The following is a 27,437-nucleotide window of genomic DNA, read 5'->3' on the forward strand; positions in this document are numbered from 1 at the left end:
ACCCTGTAGAGGCCCTCCAGTACCTAAAAGGGGCCTACAGGAAAGCTGGGGAGGGACTCTTTGTCAGGGAATGTAGTGAAAGGACAAGGGGAATGGCATTAAACTAAAAGATGGAGATGTTCTGAAGAACAAGTCTTAGGAGGAGCGGCTGAGGGAGCTGGGCTTGTTCAGCCTGGAGAAGAGGAGGCTCAGGGGTGACCTTAGTGCACTCTACAGGTACCTTAAAGGAGGCTGTAGAGAGGTGGGGGTTGGTCTGTTCTCCCACGTGCCTGGTGACAGGACGAGGGGGAATGGGCTAAAGTTGCGCCAGGGGAGGTTTAGGTTGGACATTAGGAAGAACTTCTTTACCGAAAGGGTTGTTAGGCACTGGAATGGGCTGCCCAGGGAAGTGGTGGAGTCATCATCCCTGGAGGTCTTGAAAAGACATTTAGATGTAGAGCTTGGTGATATGGTTTAGTGGAGGACTGGTTAGTGTTAGGTCAGAGGTTGGACTAAGTGGTCTTGGAGGGCTCTTCCAACCTAAATGATTCTGTGATTCTATGAAAAGAGGGTAGATTTATTGTTATTACACAGTATTTAAGCGTAAGACTGCATCAACAACCTAGCAAGAGATACTAGACCTGTAAGCATAATGATGAATAGAAGAGTCTATCAGCAGCCTTGTGACATAAAATTTTAAGTAATCTTCTATTTCCAAGAGAGAAATCAGTCAGATGTCTGACTATCTTGTATCAGTCCCCAGGTGAAATAGCTGTATATGGAGCAACAATGCAATACGTTGTACGTGTTGTCTCAAGGATCACTTAAAACAGTTTGACATGAGCTTCCCACCTGTGCACTTGTCAGCAACACTACCCACTTCCTTTTTAAGTTATCTTTTTTCTTCTCTGAGCTGGATCCTTAGAGAAGTTAAAACCATTTCCATAGTTGGACAGTACTGAAGACTATGTTTTGCTCTGGGTTGTAAACCCAGCTCTGCCAAAAAATTACTATGTCACTGATAGCTTTACTCCACATTTCAATAAAATTTCCAGTACCAAAGGGACCTAAAGGAAGCTGGGGAGGGACTCTTTGTCAGGGGTTGTAGTGACAGGACAAGGAGTAATTGCTTTAAATTAAAAGAGGGTAGATTTAGATTACAGATGAGGAAAAAATTCTTTACTGAGCGTGGTGAGGCACTGGGAGAGGTTGCCCAGAGAAGTTGTGGATGCCCCATCCTGGAAGTGTTCAAGACCAGGTTGGATGGGGTTTTGGGCAACCTGGTCTAGTGGGAGGTGTCCCTGCCCGTGGCAGGGGATTGGAATTAGGTGGACTTCAAGGTCCCTTCCAACCCAACCCATTCTATAAACAGAAACGTTTATTTTTGTGTCCTCGGAAGCAATCCATGGTTTTCTAATGTACACTGGACTGCAAATATGTAAGAGTTACTCTCTCAATTTACCTTTGTTTCTTAAGGTTTTCATTCAGTCTTAGAAACAACATAAAAATGGTATTTTCTCCTCTCTTTAAGGTTATTGTCATCAAAGAAATATACTCTCTTTAAACTCTGAAAGAGGTTCTGAGTCTTTGAGTATTGCTTAGGAGTTGCCCTTTCTAGTGACATGTGTCGTACTTAGGCTTTTTGACTGGGAGTCTGTTGTGTAACTATTGCCAGTTATTATGACTTCCCTTAGGGCATGAATTTTCTTTCATTATTCTTTGTTTTTTGTCTTGTTTGTATGTTAATGGTCTTTATTTTCTAGATGTAAGATTTTCTAATCTCTGTCTTTACTTCTACCCTCTGCTTCTTTCTATATCCCTTGGATATTTTTTTGCTACTTGTTGTCATCTTTTCACAGCTGACTGTGGATTGTGTGTTTTCCAGTTTCTTTCCTTGAGGTTTTGAAATTGACTTCTGTAGCAACTGGGAGATGCTCTACCTCTGGCCTCTCTTGCAAGGAGTTGACCTTTGTTATTTTAGTATAGCACACAAAGTTCATACCTTTGTGTCATAATCCAAGAAATCAGAGTCAGAAGACTTGTTTTCTAACTCAAATTCTATAGGGTTTAAATCCCCTTGTCTGTCTCCATGATACAATGATTTTATAAATAACATACTAATAAGTCTCAGAATGTAAACCAAAACTACTTCTAAATTATGATTATTTTAGTAGAAGTTATACTCCAGCAACACTTTCTTAAATGCTTAAAAATGCTTCAGAGGGAGATTTGTATTATTTCCTGTTGGTTTTATATGCTGCCAGTTACTGTGTAGTAAACATTTATGTTTGTTTTCTTTAACTGTCCTAAGTTGGCATACTGCCTGCATGGGAATCTATATTTTTCTTCTACCAAATAATCAAAAGATCAGTAGATATATAATAATTATAATGGATTTTAACTTGAAAAGAGATGAAAATCCTCTATAATATGTATCTACAGAACATGCTCAATTATTTCAGTTGGCTTTTTAGTAACATGAGCATTGTCATTCTGTTGACCCAATATCAAGCCTGAAGGAACATGAATAATGGAAGTATTGTGCTTAGTTTGCGGTGTTTTTTCTGCACTAACTCCCATCAGAAGTTTAACATCAAATGTAGTACACAGCATGCATGAAAACGTCAGTAGAAATTAATGTGGTAAGTAGTTGGGATTTTTGTGCTTTCTAGTTTAAAGGATTGTTTGACTTCCATGTAGTGCTCAAATAACAAGGGGCAAATTATTATATCAACAAAAAGGTAAAGTTTAGAACATAATACTGCAGTGCTGTAGAGGTAGAGATTCTGGAGAAATAAGAATGAGATCAGTGTTTGTGATTTCTGGATGATGAAGTAAAGGGTATGGAAGTACTTATTTAATGTTACGCATCATGTTCAGTGGTCGTCTTCATGTTTCAATTTTTTAATTGGGGTAACAAAGTTCCATTATTAATATTATCTTCTTGGATCTTGTTCCATTCTCTTGTAGATCAGACTTAATTTTTTACTTTAATCTTTCGAGGCTAAGTTTTCTTTGTTTTTCCTTTTTGTATTCTGGTATCTGTATATAAATATTTTTGACTTAATATGATAGAATAGATGCTTTTATTTCTGCACTATGTTCTAGTTCTAGACTGACATACTCTTACCCTTTTTTTCATATGCTTAGTTTTTGTATTGATGTTTTATACTAAATGACTTGGATGAAAACTCAGAATTTCAAATTTATTTCTCTTTTTGTATGTGTTCAGATTTAGTTAGGAGATGGATTACAGTTTGTGTTCTTACAGAGCTATAAAATGGCTTTCAAAGGCATGTAACTTATGCTGAGTTGTGATCACCTGTATAATATTCTGCCATTCCTGTTAGCGTAGGCCACTGTTATAAGCCTGACCAACAGTGCTAGTGCAGCACTTTGAATGATAAACCTAAATTTGTTTAAATTTCCTGACGCTTTTATTTTTGTTAATGGTAACTAAATTGCTACTTTAACAGTGAAGTTCCAGTGCAAGAAGGCATAATCTTTTATCAAAATCCATATTTATTTAATCATTAATTAAAATTCAGTGCTTTCAGGGTTATTTGCCTGTGTAGAACTTGCTTAGTTGGAATGGATTTTTGATCCCCACTTGATATATGCATTATGTCTCATTAAACATTGGTATCTGACCAAATATACTTGTAACTAAGCTGAGAGCAATGACACCTTCAGATACCCTCTTGGCAAATTCAAAGGCTTGAAATAATTAAATAAAATAGTTTAAAGTTTTGATGTTTTATTTAGTTTTAATACTTTTAAAACTAAATATGCAAATTCAATTGGCATTTTCTGTCCAAACTCTTTATGACATTAGGCTTTGAATTTTAAGTGCAAAGGTAAAATACATATCCACTAGCTGGAGCACTGAACTTTTACTGGAATACTTTCAAGCTTCAGTGTGACTTTTGGCTGTTGCTTTAAAAATATCTTGCAACAGAAGAGGCATTGTTTCATGCTTTAAATATGGAGCTGTTTTTGATTATTCTATGTTGCTTTGCCCATTTTCTATGTCTGCTGACAGTTATTTAAGAATTTAAACTCATTTTTTTGCTGAGCAGTGAGTATTTTATGTGGTGAATGTCTTTTCCCAGAAGCTAATTCCAGTGGTAAATCCCACATAGATACAAAGGGGAGGGAGGGAACACACCATGATCCTGCTCTTGAAACACATGTATAGAAATAACTTCAGTGGTCCTATTAACCTCTATTTATTTCCCTGTTTTAAAACTTTGTTTCTTTTTTTTTTTTTTTTTTTTAAGTTAACACCAGAAGGGAACATGAGAGGGAACATGAGTATTTTGTATGCTGAAACAGTAATCCAGACTTCAGACATAAATGCTTGAAAGTGAGCAAATAATTACAAATAAGTACAAGCCTAAGTGGCCATCTGGACCTTTGAACGTTTATTCTAATCTGTACTTGGTTTGTTTTCTAACTCAATGCCCTTCACTGCTGCCCAGTTACTCATGCTGTAATGAGATTTCTTCCACGCTAATTCCTCCCTTTTGTTGGCCAGTCCATACCAGAGTCTCAAGAGGAAATAAGGAAATAAAGAAAGAAAGAATCAAAGAATCATTTAGGTTGGAAGAGCCCTCCAAGACCACCTAGTCCAACCTCTGACCTAACACTAACCAGTCCTCCACTAAACCATATCACCAAGCTCTACATCTAAATGTCTTTTCAAGACCTCCAGGGATGATGACTCCACCACTTCCCTGGGCAGCCCATTCCAGTGCCTAACAACCCTTTCGGTAAAGAAGTTCTTCCTAATGTCCAACCTAAACCTCCCCTGGCGCAACTTTAGCCCATTCCCCCTCGTCCTGTCACCAGGCACGTGGGAGAACAGACCAACCCCCACCTCTCTACAGCCTCCTTTAAGGTATCTGTAGAGAGCGATAAGGTCGCCCCTGAGCCTCCTCTTCTCCAGGCTGAACAAGCCCAGCTCCCTCAGCCGCTCCTCCTAAGACTCGTTTTCCAGACCCCTCACCAGCTTCATTGCCCATCTCTGGACTGGCTTGAGCACCTCCATGTCCTTCTTGTAGCAAGGGGCCCCAAACTGAACACAGTACTCGAATTATTAGGTGTTGATCTTCCTTATTGCATGGATTTTACAAGACAGAAGCCTGTTGTTATCCCAGAAGGCTCAGTGATGATTTACTTCTCTTACTATGAATTTTTTTCAACTTGTGATCAGTGTGAGTGGTTACCTTAACCTAACTGCAAAGACTGGGTCACTTGGATCCTTGTGTCCTCATAGTGTTCTTATTAAATTGGGTCAGCTGTGTATGTACATGCACACGTGCACATGTGAGCACTTCAATTTTGAAAGACAGATACTTTAAAGAGCAAGTGTCCTTGTTGTACAATTGAAATAAAGCAATGTGGACACAGTTGCTGAAGAGAATTCTGTTGCTGTTACCTGTCAAATCTGTTGAAAAATTGGATGGGAATGGAATGCAGAAGTAAATTGTTTTTTAAAATTCCAAAAATGCTGTTTTAGTAATCTTTGTTTCTCATGTTTCTTTTGACTTAGACATAGTGATACTTCTTTCTGGAAAGTGCTAGGTAGTTCCCCTCATTCCATATAACTATTTTTTTTTTTCCCCTGATTGTTCCCTTCTGATCTTGTTGGTTAAGTCAGATCTTTTGTTTAACATCTGTTAGGGAGAAGCATGTCCTACCAGAATAAAATTTAATAGTATTGTTAGTAATAACGTGTAAGAACTTCTAAGTGTTGCATACTCCTGTTTGCAGAGACAATCGTTCTTACTATAGTGCTGCACATACACATACGTTAGTACAGTTTGCTACTTGAGGTCTTCTTGAAAACTCAGTAGTTTTCACAGAGGTGTCATGGGACTTCCGGTGCATAGAGAACAATAATACACAAATGTTAGACAAATTTATCGATGCCTCTATTCCCACAGAAACATGAGGGCAGCTAGCAGACAGAACATGTGCGTGCAGGTTGAGACTGAGGCAGCCACCGTGTTTAATGCAGGTGATGTTCTTTTCTGTGGAGAATACTGATTCCTTTCTTGCCTTTTCAACTGTTTATTGAACTCCGAGGATTGCTGATGTAAGCCGGCAGTGACCTTGGTAGTCGTGCAGTCTTAGACCAGTCCTGTTAGTATTCTCTTTTTCCAAGGGAGGTTTGCTGTGGCACCCAGGTTTTTATGACTTTCTAGTCTACTGCCTCAAAAGTTTTAGGAAAGTGTGAAGTTTGCAACTGTTGCATAGCAACATTTGCTTATAGCTTCTTTGCTTTATACCAAAGTCCCACCTAGTTAGATCTGGGCAGTTATAGTCAAGTTCTTGTTTATCTGAAAGGTGCTTTTGGTGCTCTTTACCCTATGATGCATGCTAGGAAGCTTTATAAGCAATAGGGTGCTTTTTTTTTTTTTTTTTTTTTTTTTTTTTTTTTTTTTTTAAAGCGCCTTTAAGCAGAACTTAAGTTTACTTCTGCTATAGCACAGTTTGATATCAGAAATATTTTTAAATGGGCCAGGACTCTTGTTTCACTTAAGCATGTAGATTAAGGGAAAAGAGGACAAATTGTCTATCTCAGAGTTAAATACTGAGAGACAACTGTAGAATATTGTCTGTCCTGCAGTTGCTGTCAATATTTAGACCTAGTCAGGGAACTTATGTTTTGGTTGTTTTAGCTTTCACTGTTTTGAAGATTGACATCCTGCTCCTTTATGATAAATTAACCTGAATTCTAGCATCAGCACAAGACTATAGTTTTCATGCATTCCGCTGAAGTAGTTTCAATTCATTTAAATTCAATTTCAATGTATTTTCCAAATAATCTGCACTATTTCCCCTGACACACTTACTTCTTTGTGGCTCCCCACTCCCTACCACCCGCTCAGGGTGCTTTCTTTATCCCTTGTTTCCTCTGGGGGGGCAGAGCATGCGTGTGGTTGTGAGGGAGAGAGCCAGTGGGAAGGCCCGCCATAAGAAGATGCTTGGGGAAGAGAGAGAACAAAGCAAGCTGCTGTGCTGCACACCCTCTTGCCAGCCTCCGCCTGTTGGGGGTCTTGAGGGCTTCCTTAACTGCAGGTCGCTTTTAGTTGCATCGACAGGTTACTTCCTTGTGAACAGCCTCTGAATCCATGTAAGGTTTTAACATTCAAACGCTAAAGGTTTCCGTTTATTATTACTGTGAGAGTCCTTCTTGAATCTTTGGGGTCTGTGGGGAGTTCTTCCCCTAGAAGATCCGGTTTATGCCTGTGCCTGGGACAGTGCTGGGCAGGTTGCGGTGCAGGAGCTCTGTTGGTTACCATCTACTCCTGTTGCCTGCTTTTTGGGGCTGCAGGCGTGGGGCTGGTCTGCTAGCTAGCATAGCCTTCCACTAACAGCTTTTTAGAAAGTTCCTGCAGGAGGACTATGCAGTTTCTGCTTTCTTGAAATGCTTTATGTCTAATAGCTGTCTGACAGGGTTTGCTCCTCTGTTATTCCATTGTATCCTTAGCAGTTTTTATTGATAGTCTGCTTTTTTTCTGCTTCAGTAGAATTAATTAGTGTTTAAGTATGTTTCCAGCATCGCTGAGGAAATGATATCCTCATAGATTGAAGTCAATATGGTTGGGTTTTCTCAAGGTATGAATTTTTGCTCTAGTTAAAAGCTATAGTACCTTAACAGCATAGGTGTATGAATGACAGCAAGCAGAAACTTGTAAAATTAGAAAAAAGAAATGATTGAAAAGGAGAATTTCTACACGCATTTTGGATTTCTGTTTTTTTAAATCATACTACTCTTACAATCCAAGCCATCATCTTTGTACCTCTCCCGACAGCACCTCTGGTGGTGTCAGGAAAACAAAATCTGAAGAAAAAACAGTGTTGCTGTAACAAAGATTGCTAAGACAATAGTATATAAACACACTGTAAAACATGTTTCAAATTATTGTCATGATCAAATCATCTAAATATATTGTTTAGAGATATGCTACAGAACTGTATTTAGCCCTTTGATACTGAATTTTGTAGGGCTTTTCCATGGCATGTAACATTTTGTATACAATAGAGGAGGATAAATTAAAATTCATGCATTTTATTAAGAAGACAATGAGTTAAACACTGCTTGCTTCCTTCACAGTAAAAGGGAGTTGTAGGTGGACTTATTAACCCTGAAGGGGGAGGAAGTAATTTCCACTCTTTGTTCTCTTGTCTCTTGCACCCTTTCTCTAACATTCCAGCTGGAATACTTCGACAAATTCCAAATTACACCTGTGGCAACATATCCAGTTCAAAAAAAAAAAAAGTCAGTATTTTTCTCATTGTAGTCACCTGTATGACTGCTACTTTTGTTTGCATCCAAAGAAAAAACTGAAATGAGCATCATAACAGTTTTCTTTGTGTTCTTCAACAATATATTAGGCAAACTTGCATATACTGTATTGCATAACCAATAACGTACCTAATATTAAGTCTGTGTTTAAAAATACCTATTGTCAAAGTTTAACTCTAAAAGGACAGAGAAAAAAAATCCTTAGCTTCTTGTTTTCACTGAAAGTATAATGGGAACTCAGTGATGTAGATATGAGACTTTAAAACGCTGATATATGTAATTATAGCCTCTAACATTTTGTAGCTTTTTATTTTAGTTATATACTTGGCTAGTACTTGTTTTTCTTTTACGTTTGGTGTTTTACAGCTAGTTTGGTCAAATATTGAGGCTGTTTTTCTAGTTCCCAGGAGTTTAAGCCAATAGTTACACTCCTGTAATTGTTGCAATGAAATTTTAAAAAGAATAAAAAGTTAGTTATTTAATGTTTCATTTCTTTCCTAACTTGGTTAAACTTACTTGCTGTTTCCTTGAAATCATTACCTCATTACATGTCGCTATGAATTTTGTTTGAACAAAGAGAACTTTTGGAAGGTGATTTTTAAGGTGGGTTCAGAGGAGCAAGAGAGTAAGTTTTACATATATAAATTGAAAAAAAAAAGTTTGAATCTAGCATAGCATTCTTCAAGGTCATTTATCTTACAAATAGATCTACATAGCTGTCACGTATGGTTCTTGTGAGGAAAATAGTATGTCTAGAAAAAAAACACAACAGCTTAAATATTTGCAGCTTTAGAAATACAGAATTAGACTGTAAATTTTAGGCCTGTTTGGTTTTCTCATCCTTCATGTATACTTCTGAAAAAGAGAGTGGCAGTTAAATTGGCGAAAATATTTTTACTTTTCTCAGAGGGCTAGGTTTGGGTTTTGCCTTCTGTCACAGTGGAGAAATTTATTGTATGCACTTAAGGATGCCTATAGTAGACTGTGGTAGAAAATAGCTCTTACAAATTGAAGGCAACAACAGTTGAATGACAACGGAGTCAACGAGAAAGGCTGTGAGAAAAATCCCCAAAAAAGACAGGATCTTCTGTGAAGCCATTTTATTTGTGATTGCAACAGAGGGTATCCCACAAGCAAGAGCGCACAGTAGAAGTTTATCATAACCTCATATTCCCCATTACCCGACATTTGATTTCTCCTGTTTCCTCATTGGATGAGTAATACAGGTTCAGAACCTACTCAACACACTTCTATACCCTATATGTACGATTTGATTTGACTAACCGTTAGTTTCTCCTTTTCCTTTTTTTTTTTTAATTTTCTTTTTCCTTCTTTTCCCTTGACTAGAGGGCCTGTGATTTGTTTTTACCGATTTCGTTCTGCTCATCCTGTTTTTTGTAGCTATCCTTCTTATTTCGGGACAGCAGGACCTTCCCCTTATCTGCTTAACATACTCCCTGCTGCTATGCTACTGTCATGCCTGCACAATCACTTTTGAACATGCAAGGTTAGTGGAATTTTCCACTGCAAAAACACCTTCTATTGCAAAAACACAACTTTGTTTCTCACAAGGCAGATCTTACAGAGGCACATCTATCTGAAATGTTTCCTTATTGTAAGAAAATAAACATATGGAAAGTTCATATTTGAAAATAAATTGCTTTTCCTTTGTTTGTCTGTTCTTGTACTTTGGATTCCCATACTTCAACTTTGCTGCTTGTTGCTGCACAGATTAATCTAAAAAATACTGTGTACTGTCCTCTTTGCATCAGTTTGGTTTTGCTTTTTTACCTTTGGTCACATTCAATTTTGGTTGAATCAAAGATTCAATTTTGACAGCAATTTGTATAAATTATTGAGCAATACCCTAATTTGAATATAAAAAAAGCTGCAGTTAGTTAACATTAATTTTCACCTGTTTTTGTCATCTGACTAGGAAAAACTGAGCACTTTCAATATCTATTACTGCTGTCTTTGCTCACAATAATGATTCAATATATTTTTTTTCTGTTGTTTCGTAAACATTTTTGATTTAGCTGAACTTGCTCTAGCAGGGTATGTCTATTTTCAGTGTATTTCCCTATTTTGATCTGCTACTTAGTATGTTGTGAACTAATACTTTGTTTCTCAGACTTAATAAATAAATAAATAATAAGCTATCAAATTGCACCTAACTGGACTTCTGTTTTACAGCAAAAATAAAAAGGCTGAACTGTCTGTGAGTGTACTTTTTTGTGAGATCCTTTTAAATTAAGTGTAGGGCGGTCACCCTATGAAATTTATCTTCTAAGTACTTTTCAGTAAAAAAAAAACCACACACATTTTCAGATAGTCATTGAATTTAACGATGTCATGGTAATCCTAATATACTTTTAATCTGTAGAGAAGATTTTGTATTCATAAGAACTGTAGTTTTGCCTCCGAGAATGAAATCTGAAAAGTTGTTGTTTTGTTGAAAGTGAGTTTTTTTTTCTTCCCTCTTGCTATCTTTACTACAGTAAAATAAAATCTTGCTTGGTTTTGTATTTTAAATTTTTCTAGTGGATTAAATTTTTCTGGTGTATTTTCTATCTGGATTCTATAGTGGAGGGTACACAGTGAGAAGTCTGATCATGCTGACTTGGTGCTGGCAAATGTATATTTTTCTGTGTTAAATACTTGTATTTCAATGAAACTGCCTAACTTTTGTTTTGGTATATCACATAACAGATGACAACATTTTATTTTTAGCAGGTGACTCCTGCCCAGAGAATGCCTTGCAGATTGTTGCAACATCTGGCCACAATGCAGATTTCCCCATTGGCAATCAGCCCGTCTCTGAGGATACTTACAGAATGAACTTGGCTAAAGGAGTTTCAACGTCTCTTCCATCTTCACCTCTGCTACCACGACAGTCTTACTTGATGCAGTCAAGATCAAACAAAAAGTCCCCAGGTAACATGAAACCAATGAACAACTCAAATCTTTGTAGTATTTTGATTCAGATTTGACGCAATATAAAAGTAACACTTCCTGACACTTTATATAAAGTAACACAATAAAGTCATGTTAATCCTTTGCAATGAGAACAAGAGCAGTGAAGGCTTTTTGCATGTTCTCAGGTTAAAAAAAAAAAGAGAGAAAAGATAGTTGATTATAAAATAGAATGTATTATTTCATATGGCAAATAATCATTCTAATTTGTATAGTAAATACCTTTAGTGAAATGTCTGAATATGTTTAAAACTGATAATTTATGATTAGTAATTCAGTTAAGACAGCTGCAAAACCCCATGTTCATATATATGTTAACAGTAGTACAAAAGTGACCTGTTGTTACTAATGATTGTAAGTATTTGGCATACCTATTAAGTATACAATATTAAGGCAGTATTTGTTTCAGAAGGTTGTTTATGGTTTAAAGCTAATTTATTTTGCTTATATCTACACATATAAATGTATTAATAGTTAAATAACTGCTGAAGTTTCGGCAAGAAACTTCATAATTTTTAGAGGTTGCATCGTTAGTAATGACCACGTACTTATGTGTGAGCCTTACTAAATAAGGCACTCCATCTGGTTCCCTTTTTATCAACATTCTGCACATATAAATCATTCCAACACAACAGCATCAGTTGAGTTCACTCAGGTCAAAGCTTGAGCGTCAGGTGAAATTGTCCATATTCCTACTACTTGTGCACTCAACAGTTTTGAAATTCTTAGTTGTAAAATGTGTAAAGTTTAAGAACAAAGACTGGCAAAAGTTTTTTGTCAGCACTGAGAAAGGTCTTGATTAACAACCCATTTTACATAAAATTAAAGAAAAAATCTTGCTCAAAGTATTACCAGAGGATAGTAAATACAATTTGTTAAGTATTCTTGGTTTAAGTTGTCTGTCAGTACTTGATAGTTTAGGTAAAATTTTGAGTCACAGAATATATTTTGATGTTTTGTCTCTTGCTGCAAGTGATTTGCATAATAAACAGCTTCAAAGGACTTTATCCTGCCTTTTAATGTAGAAGGAAATGGGATTTTTGCCAAAGACTTAAAGGAAGGCCAGGATCTAACTCCTAACTTTGTTACTGTTGGGAAAACCTAACTGCATTGTAGCTAGTTTCAAGATAATATCTGACCAACCTCATAACTCAGTTTGGATTAGTGATGCGCTTTAATAAGCAAAGTATAGGCTTCTGTTTCTCTTGCAGGAGATGCATAAGAGTTGCTAAATTTTAAATGGAAAGCTGTATTCACAACACCCTTAAAATCTTTTCACTGTGATATATAGACAAAAAAAAAGTAGGGGAGGGAGGGAGATTTCTTAGGTTTATGAAGTGCTTTGAATACATTGGCATTTGTGCAATTGTTTTGTACAAATACCTAACCAAGTGATGGGGTGCAGGTAGAAACATTCTGTGATATTCCTGTGAGTTTCAACAAATTAAAGCTGATGGAAGATGGTTTAATATAAATGATCTAGCTAGCATCTGGGAGTAATAGAAAGCAAGAGAATACTGGCTGTACAGATTGCAGAGCATTATGTTCAATAGCATATGAATAGCAGGTTGAGTTTTTTTCAGGATATGGTGGATAAAAGCATCAATGATGACATGGAAAGTTAAATAAATGTTGCAAAGTTAAGATGTAGTTATTCTAACCTGTGGTAGAATAAAATTCTAACTTCAGTCCTCACAGTTTACGGATGTATATTTCAATGTAAACAATGTTGTTAATTCCTTTTAATGTCTTTGCTCTATTGCACTGCATATTTTCAAAGGAAAAAAATGTCCCTTGAAATATCATCATTTGTTCTACCTTTGATTCTATTATGTAGTCCTACTTTTTATAAGCCAAGCATGCTGATGGTCATATGCATATCACAGAAACAAAGGATGGTTTGGGTTGGAAGGGACTATAACGTGATACACTTGCATAACTTATTTCCTTGAGTAGAAATTCTATTTAGTATCTGCTAGACTGAAGCAATATACTGCATATTCAAGGGTAATAATGAAAGAGTATATCACTAAATGCTACACATTTTTTAATGAAGATTTTTTCCGAAGTTTTTATTGAGTTTGAATAATTTATTTAAAAATTTTGGTTTGTAAATTAAAATCAGTCAGATTTTCCTAAATTGTGTTTTGGAGTTATTAATTCAAAAACAGAAGCTGTAATTAACAGTTATTTGCACTAATGTTCATGAAAACATCTTATTTTGAGGGCTTCATAATTAATACATTTCCACTTTTCTAGCAAATGTGTCTATACTGTAGACTGTAGTTATCCAGTCCTGCACCTGTGGTAATTGATTTAAAAATAAGTATTTAATCAAGCTTATATCAACAGTGTGTAACAATACTCCTGGTTAAAATATTTTAAAATAATATGTGGAGGAATGTTTTTCAGTAAGAAATGCACTGTAAAATGTTTCATGTTTTTGTGTAACTGGTGTTAACATTCAAACTCTTTCACAGAATTAGATTCCATTTTGTGATGTCTAGAAGAGAAAAAACTTCGATGTAAACTAATTAACAACTTGCTTTTACCGCTTCTCCTTTCTTTGCTTTCTGCATATTTCCAAGTGGGTGTTAATCTGCAAATTCTGAGGGATATATTTGGATTTGTTGTTTATGATTTAATTTCTTCTCTTTGCTTGTATTCTCTACTATCTGAACAGCAAGAGTTACCCTGCCTTGTCATTGCTTCAGTGTGTTATCATTTAGAGTAGGATGTGGACAAACCTTTTCCTTCCATAACTGCTTCATCCACTCAGTCTGATTATCCACAGCATAAAACTTGAAAAAATAGCATTTCCACCAGAAGTGATTTAGTTAATGATGGAAGTATGTTCTATATTTCATTCCCTATCTTTTTAGAAAGTTGCACACTCATAGATGGATGGTACTTGAAAGAAAGCAAATTCTTTATCTGTATCGTGCTAAGCAAAAGGTATTGAAAACATTCTGAGCATCTTAGTAAATTTTGGTAATATACAGTGTCATTATCACAGCAGTACTATGAGGGAGAGAAAGAAAACAGCAGAAAATACACAGTTTGTAAAATTGCATTCAAGCAGTGTGTATATCCAAACAAACAGTTTAATTTATAATTCAAAACTATGTAAAAATACTTTTTGCCTCATTGCTGGCAGGCATGTTATCCTCACTCAAGTGAACATTTGCTAATTTTGAAGGATTATTTTACCTTATAGGCTGTTTCAGTTTTCTGTTTAGTTTATGTAAGATGCAATGGTAGGAAAAGATGTTCTACTGTAAATGTGTCCCCCTTTGAATGTTGTATACCTCCAGGTAGTTTTCTACTCCAGATGATTTAGAGGATAGAATGGTTTTGCCAGAACGTATTAGCTGCAGGTGTACTGTGGATAGTGTGTTAGTTTTGTTCTGTCCCTTTAAACTAAGAAGATTTTTTTCCATCGTTTAACCTATCTGTTCCATGAATAATGTCATTATCAGTTCTCAGGTTTGGATTGATTTCGCTGAGAAAAGCTCTTGGGGACCTTAGTATTTAGCAAGCTTAGAGGTATCTGTTCATAACACATTTGGAAATTGCTAGTCTGGGGGGTCCCTGAGCCAACACAGAACTTGGGTTTAGTGTCCTTTTTTGAATCTGTTATTTTGATTGCTGGCATCACACTTTTCATTCCCTTTCTCTTGTCCACTACTCCTCTGCATAGAGTTCACGCTTGAACTGATCAGTCTGAAGTCAGTCTCCATATGTTAAGAGATCAGTATGTTAGCTATTTTATTATACCTATTCTAGTGAACAGGCGCGCTGACAAATGTGCCCATCTGACAGAGACATCTTTGCTGCAGCGCATGTGTGGTAATAGCTGCCGTTTTGCCCATCAGTCTTCAAGTAGCTCAGCCCCTAGAATCTCATAACCCATGGGCAGGCAAAACTGTGGAGAGCAAGCTGAGCTTCTTCCCTGGAACACAGAAGGCTGTACAGTCCTGTTTGCACAACCTTGTGTGAGTGACATTGTGTTTTAATTATTTGCATAGGAGGTGGGGGAGTTTTTTGTTTGAAGAGCTTGGAAGAGTACCAGTGCTTCTGGCTCCAGTTCAATCTTCAACTGTAACTATAAAAGGAGGGAAGAGAGAAACTATATCTTAAGTTACCAAAGAGCCAAAAATTATTGGCAGAACTAAAGCTACTGGTTTGTTTGGAGTCAAAAGCTTCCTTAATGAAACAGTCCATTGAGGAGGTGGATAAAGGAGCAGGAAAAAAAAAAAACAGGACAAGGAAAAAAGGTTTTGAGCAGGAGGACTTCGTTTGGGAAGGGGAGCAGTAAATGAAAAAATGTCACAGTAAGTTGAGTTTCTTCTCCTATAAAGCTAGAATGGACATTGCTTGAATTGGTAAACTTAGAGCCGTGTAACTAAAAAATATTCACGTTCTTACAGAGATGATAGTTGATTGCACTCTAATTTAGGATGGTCAATTAAAAGGAAGAAAATACTGGTTTATAAAGGAGATTTCAAAAAATGGTTGTTGGACTTTATGGTGCGAACTAGAAACTGCTGTTGCCTTTGAAGTAAATGTTTACTGAGCTAAATTGTTTGTACTACCACGCTTGAACAGAGATAGGAAGCAACTTCTGTTTTTAAAGGCATTAGTGAATGCAGAGGATGACTGCAGGAAGAGTCTTCCATAAATGTACAGTGGAACTTTTAGTTAGTTTCAAATTAAGCATAAATTAAGAGTTTTAATCAATAAAAAAATTAAATCAGCATGCCTGACACTTGAGAATAGACTAGGTAAGAGAACTAGTTTCAACTAACCTTCAGGTTTGTGCTCCAGTCTTGAGATCATTTGTAAGCAGTTCCTTTTTGCTATTTGCATGAACCTAAGCAGAGAAAGGTGGGTTTCTTAGGGTTCCTGGGATAACTCAAGTTGAAAGGGATGTCAGGAGGTCAGTAAGCCAACCTCTTCCTCACAAAGCAGGGTCAGCTCTGAGGTAAGGCTCAGGACTTTATCCAGACTGGTCCTGAAAACTTTTCAATGGTGGAGACTACACAGCCTGTCTAGGTAACTGGTTTCAGTGCTTACAGACTAAGTATACCAGCCTCCAACCCAAGTATTCCAGTGTTTCTCCAGTGAACTACTTCTAATTATAACAGCTCTTTTTCATGTCCTTGATTTCTCTCACCAGTTTCACATCTGGGCAACCTTTTGCTTTCATAGCATCATCCCAGCATGCCCAGCAATGTTTCTGAATTCCTCTTTTGCTCCTGCTACGAGCTCCTGTCTACCGTCTTTTTGTATTGAAGCTGAGTTGTGAGCCAAGTCAATCTCCTGTTAGATATATTTGTTCATTGTACTATCAGGATGGACTGGTTTTGTGCTTGGAAAGAGTCTGTTCCTAAAGACCCTCCAATTTCCTAAGTTCTTTCAACCTTCAGAGCCATCTCCCATGGGATCAGATGTACCATTTCCTTGAGTAAGCCAAAGGCAGCTCTCCTAAAGTTCGGGCTTTGCCTGCGCTCTGCCATTTGTGTTCCTCACTCCCATCATTCTTGAAACCCACTAGTTGATGATCACTGTGGCTGAGGCTGCCTTTGATTATCATATCCTGAACCTGTTTGTAAATAACAATTGCAGCTGCATGTTATCCTTGGTATATCAATCCGTCTTTTTTTTATCAAGTACATATATATCCTTGACACCCTCCTGAAATCTCGGTAATTTGTATCCCGTCACAATGCCTTTCCAACAGACTTCAGGAAGATTATAGCATCCCGTATGAGCCAGACGGCATCTGTGACCCAGAGACTTCATAGAGTTCTTTAAAGAAAATTTTGTCAGGTTCTAGTTGTGCTCTAAGGAACTACAGAAAGAAGACGTTTTTCTGTCCATAGCAGGGATACTGATTCCACTGTAAGAAAGAACAGAGTTAGTGGGGATATTGGCAAATATAGCATAATAGGAAATGATCATTATTGACTTCTTAAAGGAAAGTCATGACCCCCAAAATTGTTGGAATTCTTTGGAGGAAATCATGTAGACAAGTGATATCTTAGGTGGTGAAATACCCCTGGATTTCTAGGGGGACCTCTCCAAAGAAGAAATTGAAGAAATTTAACCATTATGGGGTAAGACAAAAGACTTTAATTTTTATATTTAAATAGTTACACAGAGGATCATCTGCGTGCTGGAGGGAACATGTCAATAATTACGTAACTGCTGAGATTTAAACTGTTCAATGCATTTATCAACCGAAAAAGGAATGCATGGTAAAGTTGTAAAGTGTGCTGGCATTGCTAAGTTATTCATGGTGGATGACTACATACGTGACAGAACAGCAGGTGAAGTTCGGTCAAGGTGAATGTAAGTGTTAATCGGGAGGGCGGGAGTCCTGCAAATTTCACATAATGTTGATGAGAAGGAAAGCCAGTTCAGAGGATTAGGAAGGAGATGACCACGTTGCAATAATGCTTTGGAAACTTCAGCTCTTCAACAGTCAAAAAACAATCCTAACAGTAAAAAAGGAAAGGAATAGATCATAAGCTGAAGAGAGTATTGTTATGCTATTGTATCAGTCTGTTGTGCTACCTCAGGAAGATTCTGGTAATACCAACTTCAAAAATCTATAGTTCCACTAGGAAAGAGCTAGAGTAGGGCAGCAGGAATGACTAAAGTTGTGGAATGGCTCTGAACTATAAATGATTTAAATGGATTTGTCTGGCATTTTTCTGCCTGGAAGAAAGACAGTTGGTGGGAAAAGGAAACTCTGAATACTGTTTCACGTATATTTCAATATTGTGTTAACTTGTAAATTTTGTGGATGCTGCAGATTGGTAAAGAAATGACTGGGTAAATTCGTGGAAAGAAAGTCCATCTAACTCTTAAATAGAAAGGGACCACTTCTAATTCAGGAAACTATAAACTTCTAAACGGAAGTCAAGAAAAGTGTACCAGGACAGTATGTTTTCTGTAACGTAGATTATCATAGAATCATTTAGGTTGGAAAAGACCCATAAGATCGTCAAGTCCAACCATTACCTAACACTACCAAGTCCACCACTAAACTGTGTTTCCATGCTGTGGGATTCTCCTCTGGTGTTTGACGTTGATAAAATAGTGTCCCAGATGAACCCTTTATCAGACTCAATATAATTATTCTACACTTCTGGAAAACAGCTTCCATTTTGCAGATACATTTTGTCCTTTTGGTACAAAAAGGAACTTTGTTTCATTTCTTCATGCATTAGTACCTGTGTCCTCCTCTAGATTAGTGCATGAAAATAGACTTAACTGTAAATTTTCCTACTTATTGTAATGTGTATCAGACTTGAAAGTACTCTATGTCACTACTAAATCAGTCTGTGAGAAAATCTAACTACGTGTCTGCTCCACAGCCTAAAATGTGAGTAGTAAAAATACATCCTGAAGATACTTTAATTTTAATCTGTTTTATATGACTTCTGGTTCTTTTAGAATGGTTGTTTTTTTGTTGTTCAACTTTTGATACATTTAACTATACTCCTGCTTACAAATAATAGGTATGGACTATTGTCTCCTTAAAAAATGTGATGTTGTTCCAAAGGAATGTATTTTTTGCTGTCTTCACTAAGGCAAATACCCCTAGTTTTTGTTAGGAAATAGCGCAGAAAGGGCACCGTCTGGTGATAGTTGGTAACTATGGTTTCTTTTGGTTAGAAAAATGTTATCATCTCATAGTCTCTAGATAGAGCTATAAACATAAGTTTACATATGCCTTAAATTCCATGCCCTGTATTCCTTAGCTAAGAAATTAGGTTAGCACCATACTCACATATTCCACCTCCAGGTGGAAGTCTGAAAGAAAAGGTAGGTTCAATAATGAAATGCCTCAGTGTTGTAGAGCCAAATCATCTACCTGGGGAACAATGTATGTAGGCCTGTGATGTAGCAGGTCACATATTTTTCTGGTCCCTTGCAGTGTGATGGGAAAACATGTTACCCTGGGGAGCCTGAAGCCGAAATGTAGAGAATTGCAACTTTTCTTAAAAGTGGACATTGGCCTTAAACTACCCATGGAAATGAGCAAGAAATCGATGCAGATTTTGGAGAGGTATTGTAGTGTCTGAGGCTACTGCCAAAATGAATCACAGAATCATTTAGATTGGGAAGGACCCTTAAGATCATCAAAAGTCCAACCATCAACCTAACACTATCAAATCCACCACTAAGCCATGTCCTTAAGTGCCACATCCACACACCTTAAATACCTCTGGGGATGGCAACTCTCTGGGCAGCCTGTTCCAATGCCTAGCTACCCTTTCCATGAAAAAATTCTTCCTGATACAAACCTCCCTTGGCACAACTTGAGCCTGTTTGTCAAGGTATGGGACACGTGGTATGGCTACAGGTGTCATAGCTTGAATATGCTGTGTTTCATGATAAAATATGGGATGCTCAGAGAACTTTGGGATGCTCTTGAATTTTGAGCCAAGTAGAAGACGACTAAGGACTTAAATTGTAGCCAAGAAAACCACATTATCAAAAGCTGTATGGTACAGTTAACATCAATCCTGCAGTCTTTCCCTAGTGCTTTCCAAGTGGTATTTACTTTGTTAGTGAGGGAGATCTGCTGACCAGAAAAAGGAGGAAAAACTGAAAAACAGAAGTGCAGTCCAGAATTGTACGCTAGCATTAAGGAGGGTAAGAGGAGGGAAGCAAGCTTGCTGGAGTTGTTTTTGCACAGTGTTCACCTTGCACACCACATACGAAGAATAATTGTCAAGACACAGATCTATTTTATCCAGCACTTTGAAGTATTAGACTCTGTGAGAGTAATGACTCATCCTTCTATTACTGGTGGGAGAGGAAGAAGCTGAGACCTGACGGACTGAAGTAACAAAGAAGCAATTGGCATGGTGGTAGTAGCACAGTGAGGTGGTTGTCCCCTAAGACTGAAATTCAGTTTGCTTCTTTTTGTTGTTTGGAGCTTTTTTTGATCACTTTCCTCTGAATCCAGTACATTATAGACTAATATATTTTAAAACTATCAGAATATCATGAACTGCACTTGGTTTACAAGCAACTACCTCTAGCTTTCTTGAAGCTTTCTGGCTTCAGTTCTGGCTTTCGTGAGAGGCACCAGACAGTGCTTAAATCCGGAGTTCCGGCACCGCATTACAGGGTAGACAGGGAAGTAACTGGGACTCAGGTCCTGAATGGGAGCATTTCCTGGCCTACTGCAGTATCACTTCTCATTAACAGTAAGTTCAAGTGTTTGCAAAAGGCCTTCCATTATCCAGTCCTTAGTTCTGCAACTGGCAGAGGCAGGAAGTGAAACTACTTGGAAACTGCAGAGTTTAATAATAACAAAATCCAGGTTCTGCCGCGGTGTTATAACCTGCTTCATACAAGGCTTATTGGGTTTGAGTACTATGTATTATTTTACTGATTATTTCCTATTTGAAACAAATCCTACCTCCTGCCCCTCCCCCCAAGACAATGAAGACAAAAACCATCAAGTAGCCTTGTCAGTAGTTTGTTACGGAGAAATATATGAAATATATTTGTACTTGAATATCACCTTCTATCACCATGGGATTGTTGCCGATGAAGGGGGGTTCTTGGAAATACATCTGTGGAACTTGATTCTAGAGCTTCAGTTGCTTAATGCTTGTCAGTGCAAACTTAACCAGTTTAACCAGAGAAGACGCTTGACTGAGATCTTGGATTTCATTTTGCTTTCAAGTGTATCATAAATTTGACTAAATAAAGAATCTGACAGGAATGTTTGTTGAAAGCCAAAAGTTGCCATGACTTGGAAGTTGAGTCACTGTAGCCTTTGATTTTCTCTTTGGTAAGTGCTTTTTGAAAAGACTTCTGAATGTAGTTTTAATTCTGGCTTATAAACATCATCAGTAACTTGGAAACTGTAATGCATTTCAGTATGTGAAAGATCTGGGAAACAAGGCATGTGTAGTATACTGTTAACTGTTAGTGCTTAAGAATTTTAGTAAAAATTATGTGCTCCTGACGAAGATTGAGATCCTGCTGTGCTGTAGGTTTGTCTAAGTCTGGTATCTCTTCCACTGAACTTAACCTACAGAGTGAAATGTACTGGTAATCCAAGAGTGGAATACAGTAGGAAAGTCAGAGAAGAGCTTCATCAGAGAACAGAAATAAAGTAGGAAAGTAAGAGAAAGTGGGCCTGGCTGGGCAATGGAGTTGCACTGAGATGATGTGAGGGAGTACACTTCCAACAGGGAGCTGGGCTGGGACCTGGAGTCCTGCTCAAAGGACAGTTTGGAATGGGCAGGGTGGAACAAAAGCTTGTGGGGAGACCTATCATTTCAGGATCTGGAAGACTGCCGAAGAGCATGGCAGTCCTGTGAGCCAGTCCTTCCTCTGCTGTCAGACAGTATTTGAAATTGTCAAAGCACTTTGCAGTGCTTTTTAATTAATAATGCTCTTTAATTACATTTACATGAATATTTCTGTTCAACTCTGGCTACTTTCAATTAGATGGGGACAAATGGTGCTGAAAAGAAGGGTAAATCATTACCTGTTTCCAGAGCTGGGGAAATTCCTGAAATACCTGTATTTCAGATTTTTTTGTTAAGTCTGGTAACTGACTGTGTTTCTAGAAACTTCTAGCTAATACTTAGTTTGCTCTGAATGAAACATTAGAATCACAAACTACACCTCCAGCTCACTAAAACCTTGAAAGTTTCAAATGGCTTTATTAGACACATTACAAAAAATAAAAATGGGATTGTACTAGTGAAAATTTAAGACAAAAATACAGGTTTAGTACCTTCAGTTTTCAGCACTGCAGATGATGATATTTCCACTCCCTATTCCATTCAAATATCTTAGCTTTCTAATGTGTAACTTTGCAAAGTTCCCTGTTTATGCTGCTCCAAAACTCTCAGTGTTGCAAATGCTTTTATTGTTATAAAATTCTACTGACATATTTTTTCAGGATGTGGATAAATACACGGTAGAGTTTCAGTTCTATGACATATCAATGAAGCAGCCTACCTTCCAGTACTATCAATTGCTAAATTAAGATGAACATTTCTCCTTAGTGTTTGTAGTGCACACAGATGTTGATGGTGAAAGTACCGGTATGCTTTTTCTGTTAAACCTTTAGAGGGCAGCATCGTTCCCTTTTAGTTAGATACTTTGCTGACCAGAAGCACAGTTCTGTAGTTAACATTTCCTGCAGTTGCTACTAACCTACAAACCCGTGTTCAGCAAAAAATAGATCCATAAACAGCCTGAAACCAAAGCATGAAGCTAAAAGGGAGAGCAAAGAGAGAATCAGTTTGATTTTTCAAAAGTGTGTTTGTGTGTGTGTGAATGCACCACTCTTTTTACTGCTCTTTTTAATAGTAGAGGTTGTGTATTTAAACTTATTATAAACTAGGAATGCTATTGTTTTATGAAAGCAGAAATTTTTAGTGTGATTTTTTTAGTGTGCTAATTTTGCAAACTGTCTGCCTGTAGGATTTCTCGCTTAGTTTCAGAGATAACTACTAACAATATTATCTTCTTGTTATAATGGAGAGTGAAAGCTCTACAGAGGAGGCCCACTGGAAGTTACCTGAGTTTGAACATGGTAAAGTCACGCACTGTATATGTACTGGAAACTTCCAGGATTGTCACAACAAGCAGACTGGTTTGATTTTCTGCTGGGCTTTATGTTCCCAAAAGCCCAAACAGAGCATTTCTTTCTCACTAGTGCAGAAGTACAACAGCTCTTGAGTTCTTACAGTAGCAGCTCTGCGTGTAAGAACTAGTTCCTCTAATTTATTTGTCTCCGAGGATAGACACTTTACATTTGAAACTTGTGGTCCATAGGGAAACCTTTGATACTCAGCTCTTTCCCATTGCAGGTCCGATCAGGAAGCCCAAGTACGTGGAAAGTCCTAGAGTGCCAGGTGAGGCAGGTTTACTGCTGAGAAAAGGGGCAGAGCAAGGAGAACCCAGTCAAACTGGTAAGAATCTGTTCAATGATACTTGGTTTAGAAGAACAGCTATTCATTTCAGAGTGATACAAAGGATTCCGCATAATAATGAAATTTTGTTTCTTTATTTGTAAGAGTGTTTGGCAAATTCCATATGCTTGTACTAAGGAGGGAATGCTTTCCATTATACTTACATGATCTTTATAACTGTCTCAATTGTTGGAATTGTATGTGTACTGCAGGTAAAACAATGTTGACTGTCACTGATTACTACGTATTGCAGAGGCCAACTAGATTTTTTTTTATTTTTATTTTCAGTGTAAACTGTGTATCTCTGCACTGGATACAGTGCTTCATTTTAGAAATTTTGTAAAAGCTTGCTAAATATGAAGTCAGTAACAGCAGACTTCTGTGTTGGCAAAGCTGATGAAAGCTAATTCTCTGAAGTTAAATGGAATTTTTGAAAAGTTACACACACTCATCTCCTTCTCCCTTTCATCACTCATTCTTTGAGATGTTCCTCAATTAGGGTCTTTTTGTTACATGAATTCTACAAACTATATACTGGTAAAACTGTTTGGATGTCCGTACTGTCTTCCAGGTGTCTGGGAGCACATCCCCAGGCTCAGTGCCTTGCTCAGACTGCACTGATTGGGAAGCAGCAGCACAGATGCTCCTGTGCTTTTCCCATATTATAGAATCTGGTGGTAGGTAATGCAGCTGGTGTTTCTGTAGCTAAGGATTCCTGCTGTGAGGAATTTCTCAGAGTCATTAGAGGATGCTCCCTAATAAATTGACTGTTTATACCTGAGGAAAGACAGGCCAGCATATTATCCCTTTTTAATGGATAAAAAAATTAAATGCCATATGAATGTTTTCGTTAAGGAAGAGCTTATGCTTTGGTAGGTGATGCCAAACTGTTGACATCAAAGAAAATAGCAGGAGATGGTAGTTTGTGAAAAGATTGTGTTAGCTGTAACAATCAATGACTGTGTTTTCATTCAGGGTCGCCTCTTTTTGACCATACTGTTTCCTTATATTTGTTGGATAACAGAAGATATTTTAAAACGCTGTACTGATAAATATTTTTGTAACCAAAAAAGCTGGGAAATCTAAAATAGTGTCACCTCCAATGCATAAAAAACATCAAAAAATAACGGTATTAGTTGCAATGTTACTGTGAAATTGTAAGTCTGAGTTATTAACCTCTGCTTTTCACATTTTTGATATGAATTAAACTTTCTTAAAATTACTGGAATACATTTTCAATCTGACCCTGAACTGTGATGTTGCTGAGTTTATTGCTGTTGATACATGATAGTCATCGTGTTGATCATCAGTCCAGTGATGAACTGTTTGTCTTCATACAAACAATTGCACTTAATCATTTCTGTTTTGATTGGGGGTTAGGGGTGGTGTTTGGTTGGCTTGGTTTGTTCGTTTTTTGGTTTTTTTTTTTTCATCCCCTAAATTTGTGCAAATATGCAGAGAATCCAAGAACCACCAACAGTTTTAAGTCTAATGGGCAAAAAGTTAAAATGGCATTAGCTTCTCTGTTAGTTAGACATACTGCTGAGAGAAGATCTAGTGTTTACATTTAATTGTACTTTTTCTGCCTCTTGTAACATTTTCCAAATACAAGACTAATTTTAACCAACTTCCCCCCTACACCCTGTCTCCAAAGCAAAACCTGATAAAGACTCGAGCTGTTCTCCTGCAGCACAAGAATTGATGACAAGATTGGGGTTTTTACTGGGAGAAGGGATCCCGACTTCTGCTCATATAGAAGAGAAAAACAAAGCCATGGTAGGATAATAGAAAACAACATATTTAATGTTCGTCTTACTTATGTTATTTCTTTATTTTCTCTGTTTGCTAATTGCAGTTACTTGATAATTACCACATCTATTTTAATGGGCATATGGTAATGGAATTGTAAATGAATTATAACAATCAAGTTGCATGTTTTGTTTTCTTTTAATTGTGGGCTGATCTTGCATTCTTTCTTTAAAAAAAAAAAAGTTGAAAAAAAGAACAGACTCATCAGTCTTGGAGGCTAAGTCTAAGCTACTCTGAATCTGAAGAGCAGCTAGGGTTCTTTCTGCATTATTTCAGTATTTAGTATCTTTTCCTGGTATTCTCAGTGATTTATGAGGATGGAAAATTTCAGTGGTTTGCTAAAATCGATGCATGTTTTGGGGGCATCCTTTCCTTTCCAAGAAGTTCACTTCTGTTTGAAGGTTTTTGTTGTCATGTAGGAGAAAAAGTGGGGAGAATCAAGTAGCTGGTAACTGTATGAAACTCATCTGCTAACCTAAACTGCTTACTAACTACCAATCTCTCTCTCCCCTTTCTTCACTTATTGTCCCAGACCTGAAAATTCTTAGTGCATTGGATTCCAATGATAGGAAAGGGTGAATAAGATTGCAGTACCAGTGGTTTTAACACAAATATAGACTGGGTAGATGATGGATTGAGATCCGCCCTGAGGAGAAGGACCTGGGTGTGGCATGTCGGTGGATTAGGAGCTTAACATGAGCTGGCAATGTGCACTTGGAGCCCAGAAAGCCAACTGTATCCAGCTGCATCAAAAGCAGCGTGGGCAGCAGATCAAGGGAGGTGATTGTCCCCCTCTGCTCTGCCCTCATGAGACCCTGGTTGGAGTGCTGTGTTCAGCTGTGGGGCCCCCAGTGTAATAAGAAGGATGTGGAAGTATTAGAACGAGTCCAGAGGAGGACCACAAAGATGATCACGGGGCTGGAGCACCTCTCCTACACAGACAGGCTGAGAGAGTTGGGGTTCTTCAGCCTGGAGAAGAGAAGGCTGTGGGAACACCTTATAGTGGCCCTCCGGCACCTAAAAGGGGCCTACAGGAAATCTGGGGAGGGACCCTTTTTGTTGGGGATTGCAGTGATAGGACAAGAGGGAATGTAATTAAACTGAAAGAGGGTAGATTTAGATTAGATGTAAGGAGGAAATTCTTTGCTCTGTGGATGTAAACTGGAACTGGTTGCCCAGAGAAGCTGTGGATGTCCCATCCCTGGAGGTGTTCAAGGCCGAGTTGGATGGGGCTTTGGGCAACTTGGTCTAGTGGGAGGTGCCCATGGCAGGGGGTTGGAATTAGATGGTGTTTAAGATCTCTTCCAATCCAAGCCATTCTGTGATTGTATGAAATATGCTTCACTGCAGCTCTTTGAGTTAATAATGAATTTCCCTTTTTTGTTTGGGAATAACGAGCAATATTTTAGACTTCTAAGACACATTATAAGAGTTATCTGAAAACATGTCAATAAGGCTTCAAATCAAAATAAGCGTTCCCTTCTTGAGGTTTTTCCTTAGAAAATGTTTTCTTTGCTTTGTTTAACCTTGTTGCATCTAATTTTCAGCACAGTATTGTACTGTCTTCCGTGCAATAACTATTCATTTTTCTTCACACTGCAGTGTACAATAACCAGTCAAGGTGTCAGTCCATGTTCTACCCTCACAAGCAGCACTACATCACCTAGCACTGATAGCCCATGCTCAACTCTCAATAGCTGTGCTGGCAAAACAGCAGCCAACAAAGGTAGTCCCTGTGGAACCATTAGCAGCCCTAGCTCCACCCTGGAGAGCAAGGACAGTGGAATTATAGGTAAGCATCCTAATTAGTAATGCAATTAAAATAAATTAACCTTGTCTTAATACTGCAGATCTGAATAGCTGCTTCTGCTTCCTGACAGTGTTTGATTTTTATGCCATAGCTGGATCCCATTTCATGTCCTCTGTACTTGAAAATTGAAATCCTATTTCTGTAACAGTCACTGTTGTTAGAAGTGCATTTCTCTTCTTTTGCTTTCATGGTGCAGTTCTAATTTCTGCATGTTTTCCTTTTAAAATAATTTCCTCTGTTTGCTCCAATTCTTATTTTTACTTCTTCCATTGTATTTGCCTTTACAATACATTTCCTAATAGTGAAGGACAGAATACGTTGAAGCTGGTTTGATTTTCAGGGGAGGAAAAATTAATTAATGCTACTTGTTGTGAGGATAATCCAAATAAAGCTGTTTAGAAAAAGTTCAGACATCAGAGTAACTGGCATGAAAGCGAAGTGTAAATGGGTCATCAAGGAAGAGGTGAAATTGTGGGATCCTCTGCAAATTGGATGACTGAACTGAGGTTATGTATGCATATCCAACGTGGTGTCAGCCATCATTAGATAACTTTAGCAAGTCTTTTCTGTATGAAAGAAAAGC

At 37.6% G+C, this 27,437-nt stretch overlaps 1 protein-coding gene across 11 annotated transcripts in view; it reads left to right on the plus strand.

The window, feature by feature from the left end:
• The window catches only part of TANC1 (tetratricopeptide repeat, ankyrin repeat and coiled-coil containing 1), a gene marked incomplete at its 3' end in the record, with an annotated part of 96,742 nt that overhangs the window by 28,539 nt on the left and 40,766 nt on the right, over nucleotides 1-27,437 (plus strand). For 7 of the 11 annotated variants that reach the window (XM_084523927.1, XM_084523930.1, XM_084523929.1 and 4 more), the window contains 4 exons: nucleotides 11,027-11,230; nucleotides 23,134-23,235; nucleotides 24,890-25,011; nucleotides 26,647-26,836. In XM_084523927.1, the coding sequence (XP_084380053.1) occupies nucleotides 11,027-11,230; nucleotides 23,134-23,235; nucleotides 24,890-25,011; nucleotides 26,647-26,836 (618 nt within the window). Of the gene's footprint in view, nucleotides 1-11,026; nucleotides 11,231-15,359; nucleotides 15,604-23,133; nucleotides 23,236-24,889; nucleotides 25,012-26,646; nucleotides 26,837-27,437 lie in introns of those variants that run through there. The other 4 variants (XM_084523933.1, XM_084523932.1, XM_084523926.1 and 1 more) reach the window with 3 other exon arrangements.

Source organism: Aythya ferina (assembly GCF_964211825.1).
Source record: "Aythya ferina genome assembly, chromosome: 6".
NCBI classification, from domain to species: Eukaryota; Metazoa; Chordata; class Aves; order Anseriformes; family Anatidae; genus Aythya; species Aythya ferina.